This window comes from Mobula hypostoma, chromosome 7, assembly GCF_963921235.1.
Source record: "Mobula hypostoma chromosome 7, sMobHyp1.1, whole genome shotgun sequence".
Classification (NCBI taxonomy): Eukaryota; Metazoa; Chordata; class Chondrichthyes; order Myliobatiformes; family Myliobatidae; genus Mobula; species Mobula hypostoma.
Window position 1 is genome coordinate 68,122,964 of NC_086103.1, and position 11,803 is coordinate 68,134,766.

The following is an 11,803-nucleotide window of genomic DNA, read 5'->3' on the forward strand; positions in this document are numbered from 1 at the left end:
ACATAAAATTATCCTTGGAGCTGGGAATACAAATGACCAATATACCTTCTGTGTTTCTGAATTTACATGTTGAAACTGTTGAACATCAGGTCCCTTAGAATCAAACTCTTTTGAAAATGCTTTCACACTATCACCTGTTATTGATTTTTCCAAGAACAAAAAGACTACCCATGAACAATGGAAGCTGGAATAAGGAATAGTAATTGCCCCAAACACAATCCCCGAAACCTTAATTCAAGCCTCCCATGACTTGCTACTTTCAAGCTTCCTTCTAAATGCACAATGTATGGTGCCATCTCAGTGGAAGACACCATCGAATGGAGACTTCTGCAATAACAACATGACATCACTGGGCTGCAGTGAGCAGATGCCAAAGGCAAATATGAAAGTGGCTGTATCTTCCAAACTGCTGGGGATAATTATAACACTCTATTCACCGTCATTGTTATTAGAAACAAAAAAAAAATCTAAGTGATGCTTAGGGTAGAGATGAGAAGTTCCTCTCAGCAAAAAAAAGAGTGTAGTTCATCCTGCAATTGCACCAGAATAAAACCTTTCCATGAATGGTTTATCCTCAATATGGTTTAATGTAACAAATACGATCTTTTCAAAGTTCAAAGTAAAATTTATTATCAGAGTACATGGATGTCATCACATACAACCCTGAAATTCTTTTTCCTGCATTCTCAGCAAATCTATAGACCAGTAACTATAAACAGGATCAAACTGTGCAAATGCAAATATAAATAAAATAGTAATAAATAACTATAGCAGGAAATGACAAGATGAAGAGTCCTTAAAATGAGATCATTGGTCATGGGAAAACCAGACGCAGAATGAGTGTAGTTATCCCTTTTTGTTCAAGAACCTCATGGTTTGAGGGGTGGTAACCATTCTTGAACCTGGTGGTACGGGTCCAGAGGCACTTCTACCTTCTACCTGATTCCCCAACCGGAGAACCAAGAGTCTTCCCAACTGCGAATGTTGTGAAATTGCATCTCAAGATATTTAATAGCTGTTCAAACTGCCTTCAGCTGTGTTTTGTTTTAACCTCTCAACCCCCACCCCCATAACATTGGAGACCTTTTGCTGAGAATGGTGGATTCATTTTTGCATTCACAGAGTTAATATGTGATCATTTAGTTCATCCCTGCACCACTCTTACACAATAAATGGAGAGCAATAAATCATTCAACATTGTGGTTCAAACCCACTAAGCAAACTGATTACTGTACTCCAATTCCAAAATGAAGTGTTTATCAATTACATGATATCTTGACTGTTTCCTTGTTTGAGTTCAAATGCCTGTTTTAGTTTCATTGACTTAGATTCTCACGAAACAAATATAAACTTTGAAATACAGCTGTGACAAGAGTCTAGCGTGCGTGAAATGAAGAAACTATGTTTCATAATCCTAAATATTTCATGTGGAGTTATCAAAACTCATGAAAATGAGTTTCAAAGTGGCGGAAGCTGATAAACCAGTTCACCAATCATCCCTCACCTTCTGTGGTGTGATCAGGAATAAATCATTTTCCTTCACAGCCCAATATCTTCCGATGTGACTGAAAAACAGGTACAAACATTCTGTGATATTTTATATCTCTCGGGCGGTTGAAATTAACCAGTTACAGTACTACAGTTTTGTGTGAAAGCAGTTCACATGGATGCCGAGTGTCTAATAAACTTTACCAATGTTTACAGGTACACCAGAGAGCACGTCCTGTTCAGTTGCATTGCAGTTTGCTACGGCAGCTGCTCTGCCCAAGACCACAAGAAATGCAGGGTCTTGGTCTGAAACATCAACTGTACTCTTTTCCGTTGATGCTGCCTGGCCTGCTGAGTTCCTCCAGCACTTTGTGTGCATTGCTCAGATTTCCAGATTTTCTCTTTTTTAAGAATTTGCAGAGTTGTAAACACAGATCTATCTATTGCAAAAAACCAGCCTCCCCTCCGTTGACTCTGCCTACACTTCCCATTGCCTGAAGACAGCCAGAAGTCAGTCAGAGAAACCTCTTCTCCCCCTTCCCCTGAGGGAAAAGATATTAAAATTTGACAACATGTACTACCAGGCTCACAGACAGATTCTATCCTGCTCAGAGTCTTGAATAGACCTTTTACTTTTATATGATAAGTATGAACTCAATCTCTCAGTCTGCCTTGACATGGCTTTTGCGTATCATCTACCTGCACTGCACCTTCATCTGAAACTGCAACACCTTATTTTGAATTTTGTTTCAGTTTCCTCTTTTGCACTATCTTGATGTACAGTACATTTGTCAGGAATGATCTGTCTGGATAACATGCAAACAAAAGAGTTCCACTTTTATCTGGAAACTTGAGACAATAATAATAAAATACACCAGCTGTGTATGGAGCTCTGATCCCTGGCTAAACAGTACAATGGGGTGAGTGAAGAAGAGAAACCACCACTTGCCACGCTCCATCAGAAGTTAGCTTATGACACTGTACAGGGCAGAATGGCAAAGATGGGGAAGAGAGAGAGGCAGGAAATGATCTCCCTTCATTGTGAACCCCTATGGATTCAACAAGAAGCTACTGGGACAGAAGCATAGTGCATGTTCCAGACAAGAGACGCAGCTACACCTTCAGAACCCCTGTAGCGACTCAGAAAGGAGGCAAGAGCTAGGACATATAGCATCCGAGTAAATCTTCCTCCTCCTGTGGTTGAGTTCAATGGCAAGGAGCCCAGCTGGAAGGAGATCCAGGAAGTAGTCAAGATGGCTCTGCCCCTCGTCCCAGCGTAGTATCCTACAAGGCATACAAGCGCTGCCCTAAGCTCTTGCAGCTACTTTCGAAGTTCCTTAGGGTTATATATTGTCAGGGAGGGCTTACAGACCAGTGGAGGTGTGCAAAGGGAGTCTGGATCCCCAAAAAGTAGAACTCAAAGGACATTAAGCAGTTTAGATCGATGTCACTGCTCAGTGAGGAAGGGAAGATATTCTTCAGTATTGTTTCCCGTCACCTGACTGAGTTTCTCCTTATTTATACATTTGTACAGAAAGGAGGGATTTCCAGAGTGTCAGGGTGCCTGGAACACACAGGCATGGTTTCCCAGCTGGTCAGAGAAGTGCTCAAAGGAAGGAGAGACCCAGTTGTACTAAGGCTAGGCCTTGCCAGTGCGTACAGGTTATTACAGATAAGCGGGTGGAGATCACACTGAGCCAACATCATGTTCCGAGGAAGATAAAGGAACTCATCCTGGACAACTACGGGAACTTTAGGTTGAGAGTCTCCTCAGGAATGACCACATCTCGCTGGCAGCAGCTCGAGAAGGGTACTATAACCAGACGTACAATCTCAGTGATCCTCTTCTCCCTGATAACGAACATGCTGGTTAAGGCAGCCGAAGTGGAGTGTAGAGGCCCTCTAACTAAGAACAGGCGTGCGGCAGTCCCCAGTCAGAACCTTCATGGATGACCCCTCAATATCAACTACATCAGTCCCAGGCTGTAGATGGTTCCTGCAGGGGCTAGAGAGCATCATTACATGGGCAAAGGATGAACTTTAAGTAAGAGAAATCCAGGTCCCTGCTGTTAATGAAAAGCAGATGCATGGACAAGTGCCATTTCTTCCTGGGCAGTATTACTATCCCATCCTTCTCTGAGAAACAGTCAAGATCTTTGACTACAGCGAAGAAATGTGCCTGCCATCCAGAAGACCACTAATGAGTTAGTGGGAGGGTTCGCTGAAGCAGACGATCTGGTCCAACATCTAGCAAGGAGAACCCCAGTGCACCGATTTCATGATCCAGGCTGTGGATGATGTCTTGTGTAGTATAGCAAATAATTTTGCTTGGGGCAAAAGTGAGGCACCATCATATCCTCTCTGCCTTGGCAGAGGGACACTAGAACACATCCACAGCAGATGTCCAAAATCCCTGGGAGAAAGCTGCTACTGCTGGCGCCATGACCCAGGTGCTGAAGGCAGAGGCAGAAAACATCTCCTTAACCATTAACAAGAGTAAGCACCCCTGCCAACACAGAAATCCCAGAGCCTTTGCCAGAGATGGAGACCAATTGCAGCCTCAGGCTTGACCACCAGCAGGCTTACTCACCTCAGTGTCTGGCTGGCAACTGAAAGTCAATCTTGTCAAACAATTAAAATTTCCTAAGTTCATCGCATCATCATCCCTGAGGCCTGACCTGGTCATTCTGTCAGAAACCTCGAAGCAGATGGTCATGGTAGAACTGAGAGTGACTTGGGAAGACCGGATTGAGGAGGTGCTTGAGCACAAGGTGGCTACTTACCAAGAGCTGGTAGAGCAGAGTCAGGGCTGGAATGCACGTTGCAAGCCTATAGAGCTGGATGGCAGAAGTTTTGTTGGCTGCTTACTCTGCAAAACCTATGCTCTCCTTGGCATTCCGGGGGCTGCATAGAGAAGAGCCAACGGGACCGTCACAGAGGCTGCTGAGCGAGCCTCCAGATGACTATAGATCAAGAAGTGTGGCCCGTGGACCAATGCTGCTAGGCCACAAACCAGGGCCTGATCAACCCTGGCTGGGTCAGCCGAGTGAGGGTGCCTGATGTTGAAAGACCTGAAACACCTGATGACCCCAGGTTACATCACTGATGAGGTGTCTCAGCACAGGATGCTGTTTATTGACTACAGCTCGGCATTCATCCCCTCAAAACTAATCAATAAGCTTCAAGGCCTTGGCCTCAATACCTCCTTAGCAATTGGATCCTGGATTTTCACTTGCAGACCCCAGTCAGTTCAGAGTGGCAACAACATTTCCTCCACGATTTCCATCAACACAGATGCACCACTAGGCTCTGCGCTTAGCCCCCGCTCTACTTGCTTTGCACCTTTGAATATAAGGCTAAGCACAACTCCAATGTCATATTGAAGTTTGTTGATGACACCACTGTTGAGGGCTGAATTAAAGGTGGCAATAAATCAGCATACAGAAGGGAGATTGAAAATCTAGCTGAGTGGTGTCATGGCAACAACCTCTTAATGTCAGAAGACCAAGGAGCTGATTATTGACTTCAGAAGAAGGAAATCAGAGGTTGAGCCAGTCCTCATCGGAGGAGGAGAAGGTTAGCAACTTCAAATTTCTGGGTGTTACTATTTCAAAGGACCTTTTCTGGACCCAGCAATTGTGAAGAAAGCACAGCAGCACCTTTACTTCCTTAGGGGTCTGTGGAGATTCATCATGACATCCAAAACTTTGACAAACTTCTATTGATGTGTAGTGGAGAGTATATTGACTGGCTGCATCATGGCCTGGTATGGGAACGCCAATACCTCTGAACGGAAAAACCTACAAAAGGTAATGGATTTGGTCCAGTACATCACGGGTAAAGCCCTTCCAACCATTGAGCGCATCTCCATGAAACACTGTTATAGGAAACAGCATCCATCACCAGGGATCCCCACCACTCAGGTCATGCTCTTTTTGCTTTTGTCATCTGGTAGAAGGTGCAAGGACCTCAGGACTTGCACCACTAGGTTCAGGAACAGTTACTTCCCCTCGACCATCAAGTCCTTGAATAAAAGGGGATAACTACATGCACTTGCCCCATCATTGAAATGTTCTTACCACCAACTACCTCACTTTAAGGACTCTTATCTCAATATTTATTGCTATTTATTTATATTAGCATTTTCTCAGTTTGTGTATTTTGCACACTGATTGATCTTTCAATGATCCCATTATATTTACTGTTCTACAGATTTGCTGAGTATGCCCAGAAGAAAATGAATCTCAGTATTGTATATGGTGACATATATGTACTTTAATAAAATTTACTTTGAACTTTGAATTCGAAGTCACTCTTTCAATTGATATTCAGCAGTCCTTGACAAAAATGCACATGTAAGCAGTATATTAGCCAAGGGTGGATTAAGCACAGATCTGATGCCTTCCTGACTGAACCAAGGAAGAATTCTAACACTTGTATGCCATATGCCATGCCACAAAAAAAAGTATTTGTGAAAAGTATTGGAAGACAGCTGGTGTCCATACAACACTAATTTAGTGAAGATTCAAGACATGTAAACATAAAAAGAGAAGGAAGGAATAACTTTTTGTGTAAAAAATTTACACATCTGTTTCACCTAGTGCTATTTCTAGTGTTGATGCTGTGATAGAAAGTAGGCAAGACAGAAAAGATTCTTCTATATGAAAAGTTTTATTGGCCAATATAGGTCATGTCAAATATTTAAACAAAAGAAAACACAGCCAACACCTGGAATTTCCACCATCGAGCAGCCATTATAAATTTTAACAAGAGTTTACCTGAGAACACAAACAAATCTTGGTTTATGGCAGGTATTCCCAACCTTTTTTATGCCATGGACCCTTACCATTGACCAAGGGGCCCATGGGCCCCAGGTTGGGAACCCCTGGTTTATAAACTTGTGTACATTCTATCAATATCTGTTAACAATATGAATGGCACAAACTTTGATACAGAAATAAGCATGTGTTAATATGTACATTATATTTCAATTTATTACCTTATATCTTTGCTTCATCTTATTATTCATGTCACCTTTGGTAACCATGGATATTTCTCCAGGCTTCAGGGCAACTTGGATTGGTCTTTCCCATTCTTCATTTCCATCCTGGCATTCTCATTCTTCCAATATCAACTCCGAGCCTAGATGAAAATTAACACCATACATGCTCTTAATTTGAAGAGGGCATCACTATTACAGCAGTCTGGCCAGCTTCAACCAAGATCAAAAATCCTCTCAAAACTGAAGTTGTATGTGTTTTTGTAGTTAGTTTTGCTTTTGGAGCCTCACAGTGCCTTCTGGTCAGCTTAGTTCTATTTCCTGATCTTAAAATTCAGGTGAGCAAATGAGATTGAATTTTGCACAACCACTTAATATGCATTAGAACAACATAATCCTGTCAGCATCATGTAGCTGTTATTCAAATTGGGTCTAACAGAAACTTCAGAGTTCAATACAATCCGACTGACATAATTAGAGAAAGCAAATTACAAATCAACACAATAACCTCTTGAAGCTCTGACAATACCCATTTCTATAAATTCAAGTGAGAGCTCTGCTGATACATTTGCCTCTTACTACTAGTTGAAACATTTTTCTGATGTTATTTCCTTTACTCCTCCAACATTAGCACAGTAATTCAGAAAGCTACTGCAAGATCAACTTCCCAGTGTTGCTGCTACTTCCTTTCCAATAGGATCAATGGAACATCTGAACTTTGTTTTTGCAGGTGGCTAGGTCAGGCTATGATTTTTAAAGTACAAAACAGCACATCATTGAGGAGCAAGTATTTTCTCAATTTTGTTCTTCACAGTTAACTCTTCACTTGCACAAAATTGATACAGTATACATTGGAACAATATCTGTACGGCAAAGTTAAAAAGAATGAGTGAACTTTTATGTGATGTCCTGACTTACTACACCCAGAGGTATTGTTACCTTTATAGTGCCAGCAAAGCAGATGGGACAGTGGGGTGGGTAATAGGAGTTAGAAACCCCAATTTCAATCATCCTACCATAGGCTTACATAGCTCATTCTCACCTAGCCTCAAAGTGAATATAAAAGATAAAATATGACAAGTGATCATTTTAGCATTGTAAAAGAACTTTATTTAATTATTTCTCACTATTTCTTTAGGGGCTAGTTACTGTTCTTTGGCAGCTGAGCAATTTCCAAATATGTTTTTTTTTTAAAAAACACAACCAATTCACTTCCCTGCTGTGGTGCTCAGAGACCATGATAATCTTCCATCAGTACCTCACAATTATCACAATCTTTCCCCAGCTTGACTTCAATGGCATAGTTTATGTTCAATCATGTGGAGAATCTGGGCTGCATTTTCTTGCATTATAAAGGTGGTTTGGGAAGAATTTTACAAAAAAAGTTTAAAATTAAGTGATGATTTGATAGCAGAAAATGAAGTGTTTTCCATTGGAAAATGAGCACCAACAGTTAATTGGGAAAAGGGAGAAATATTATTTTAAAAATTACAACAGTATCTGAAATATCTTGCTTGAAAAAGGATGGCAAAAGCATATTTCACTTCTACTTTCAAAGGAGAACTAGATGTATACTTAAATAAAAAAGACTGTGAATCTGATTAGATAGTCCTTCTACCAATGTCACATTGGTCAGATTTTAATGTGTAAATGACCAGGGGCAATTCCTCCATTACCAATTTAAGATGAATCACAGAAATAAGGGAAAAATGCTCCTTGAAAAGGTTTGGAATGCTTTGCCATATGGTATAGTTAAGTAGAGATGTTCGAGGCAGAGGAAAATGCAAATACTTTATCAATATAACCACAATGGTTCCGATTCACATTAGTAAATATTCAAATGTAAACAAGTTTGGTTAAAGGGTCATCTTTTGTTTTTTTTTACATATTGATGGCTCATTCTGGACTGGAAATAGTATTTCAAAACTGTATTGCAAATTACTGTCCCATCTTTCTTTTCAACTAGCAGCCTAGCAAGTTGCATTCATAAACTATTTGAATTTATATCCTGAAAAAAGGAAAGATAAATTAACAATGACAAGTTAATTTTTTTCAAATTCAAACTCAATTTTAACTATGCTAATGATAACAAATTGTTTTCAGAATTTCTCTGAATGCTGACATGCAGAAACGATGGAGTTTTTAAAATTCCATTTGCAGCCAAGGAGAAATATGCCTCTATGTATTCCTTTAAAAGCAAGATTTTAAGCAGATAAGATGAAGTATTATATTAAGTACAAGTCATTTGGTAACAAGTAACAAAATAACAACAAAATTTCTCTCTACTCCCAATGACCCTAACTACAGAATAAAAGACAATACCTTGAATTTGGCTGATATATATACAAACATCACTGAAAGCCCATGAACAATTTCCCTCAAATACTTTACCCAACCATTAACTTACATCTTGACTTACATTTTCTCCCAAAAAGCTGAACTGATCTTTATTAATTAAAACACATTTTCACTATAGACAGGGTTTATTAAAGAATATTAATAAATGGCTGGTAATAACGCAGCCACCATGCCATTTTAGTTGTGAGAGGTCCATTCCATTTACTATGAAAGTGCAGCAAGTTGTGTATTACGTCTGATAGCACTTGACAAATTGTTATTTTGGCAATCGTTGGTGAATACCTTACAGCCAATGATCAAACCGAAAGCTCGCCTGAAAGACTTATGAAAGAAAGCATATATCAGAGGGTTGAGGGCAGAATTAATATAGCCCAGCCACAAAATAACATCAACGAGAATTTGGTTCGTCTGGTAACCAAGTAAAGGGTTGGCAATGTTTGTAGTGAAGAAGGGTAGCCAACAAAGGAGAAAACAGCCATTGATGATACCGAGAGTTTTAGCAGCTTTCATTTCTTTCTTCGTGGAAGAACTGTGGCGAAATCTGGTGGCGCCGGTTCCTTGGGGTTCATTTTCAATAGTATGTGTCTGTCTGGCTTGGATCCTGGCAACATGGAAAATTTTGGCGTATGCTGCCAACATCACCAACATGGGAATGTAGAAGGAGACGATCGAGGCAGAGATAGCGTAGGGGACATTGACGATGAACACACAATCGTTTGGATAGGCTTGCAGAACGGTGGGATCTAATCCCAGTAAATGCCAGTCCAGTAGCAACGGCACAAGTGACACCAAGCCGGGTAGAACCCAGCAGACGAGGAGGAGGGCTGTTACTCTCTTCCGAGACACCCTGAAGCGATACCTCAAAGGGTAGCACACTGCATAATATCGATCGAAGGCAATGCAACTGAGATTCAGGATGGATGATGTAGAAAGCATCACATCCAGCACCGTGTGGATTTTACAAAAGGTCTTTCCGAAGTGCCATCCGAACAGTATCTTGATCATACTGAAAGGCATCACAATAATCCCAACGAGGAAATCCGCAACAGCCAGTGACAGCAGAAAGGCGTTCGTTGGAGTCTGCAGTCTGGTGAAGTAGGAGATTGAAATAATTACCAAGAGGTTGCCTAGGATGGTCCCGAGAATGATTATGGCGAGAACGCCGAAGAGAAGCAACTGTTCAAAAATTTGCCATCTTTCATGCAGAGCGTTTCCTGAAGTGTTGCGATGTGCGGAATTGTTATAAACAAGAGTATTCACCACCTGTGCTGTTGGGCAAATACTAGCCACCAAGAACATAGTGTGTTCAGCGGGTGAATTATAATAGTTTATTCCACATATTTAGTCATCCACGCTGTTCTTATTTTAAAGTCTTCAATTCATTTCACATTTTAACCTAACGCAATATCAAAGCGCTCTCGACGTACTGATTTACTCGGAACAGCCTGCTCAGGAGCCGCATTCGCCTCGCCTCTATCAACTACTTGACGGATGACAGGCTGGGTTATAAATCATTAACGTTGTGACAATTATTTATCTCTCACAGCCTGCATCATGTGCAAGCGGCAGTGGAGATAAGGGGCTGCTGATTTCGTTTTAGCCCTGTTGATTAAATGAGACATCCAAAAGTCGGAATCTCCACCTCCTAATCAGTACTGGCCATGAAAGGCACCTGCACATCTCGAATGGAATGCAGGTCTGTTGAGATTCAAAAGAGAATTTGCATTCAGTGGAGAAGCCGGTTAATATTTAGATAGACCGAAGATGTTTTACTAGAGCGAATAGAGCAATTTACGATTATTTAAAAACACATGTAAAGTATTCCATTTTATGAGATTAAAAAGATAAACTTATTCACCCACCCGAAGAAACAATGGAGCTGGCAGGGTAATTTACGGCCTTAATAAACTAATTAGAAGACAGTGAATTGGATCTGGCGAGGAGTCTCTGACCTGAAGCCTGACCTCTGTTTCTTTTCCTACAGAAACGGCCTGATCTGTTGAGTGTTTTCAACATTTCTGTTTGCATTTCAGATTTCCAGCATTTCCGGACTTTTATTGTTAGTTACATTAACCAAAAAAACTAAAGTATTCCCCTTTTAAAGGGACAGGATCTTGTCGCCCTGAAGAGTCTCTGCTAGAAGACACCTTTGAGCTGGCTCATTTAATTATCATTTTTTCCATGGACTCTAAATTACACACTCTTCTCCAACAGCATTTTTTCCCCTGCTTCTTTCTATTTCAATTTAATTTCACACAATTTCCAGCATGCCAGGCAAAATTGCAGAGTAAATAGCGGATTGATCGTTGAGGCTCTTTAAATGAGATAAGCAGATACGTTTGAGGTCGGAATGAAAGGGCAGTCAACATGCATGGGTTTCTTGGATACACTGAATGTTCAGAACAAATATGTAATTATTCATCAATGAAGGTTCAAAAAGAAACTGGAGAGGCACTTGAAGGGAATAAAGGGTGTTAACATGCAGTTAATAGTCTCCTCCTGTGTTATAATTAAAGAAAGGTAATGCCAAGAAGCAAGAAGCAAAAAGCAACCAAGGAAGGTCAAGATCTGATTGTTATTCAAATCAACAGGAAAAAAAAACTACAGTCTAAGTGAAGGGCTCTTGACTCATTGAACTTTTGAAGAGCAATTCTCTCACTTCCACTTCATCTCTTTCAAAGTAGTGATACAGTTTGACCTCCAACTATTTATCTATTTCACTATTAAAAAGTTATCTTGGATCAGTTTTCAGATCTGACCCACTTGCTGCATTGAAAAAAAAAATGCTGATTTGTTCCTAAGGTCTACTTCAACGAGGGGGCATAATTTTAACGTGATTGAAGGAAGTAGTAAGGGGAATGTCAGAAGTATGTTTTTTTTACACAGAGAGTGTTAGCTGCTTGGAAAACCCTGCCAGCACTGGCAATAGAGGCAGTGGGGGCGTTTAAGAAACTCTTA

The 11,803-nt window shown here is 40.6% G+C and overlaps 1 protein-coding gene across 1 annotated transcript; it reads right to left on the reverse strand.

Moving 5' to 3' along the window:
- Positions 1 to 8,721: 8,721 nt before the first annotated feature.
- On the reverse strand, positions 8,722 to 10,555 carry LOC134349375 (trace amine-associated receptor 1-like). Its single transcript, XM_063053580.1, has one exon. The coding sequence runs from the start codon at positions 10,142 to 10,144 to the stop codon at positions 9,050 to 9,052; it is 1,095 nt and encodes a 364-aa protein (XP_062909650.1). The 5' UTR covers positions 10,145 to 10,555; the 3' UTR covers positions 8,722 to 9,049.
- Positions 10,556 to 11,803: the final 1,248 nt, after the last annotated feature.

Excerpts from the sequence above, each read along its gene's own strand:
- LOC134349375 (XM_063053580.1), bottom strand. The coding sequence starts at position 10,144 with ATGTTCTTGGTGGCTAGTATTTGCCCAACAGCACAGGTGGTGAATACT.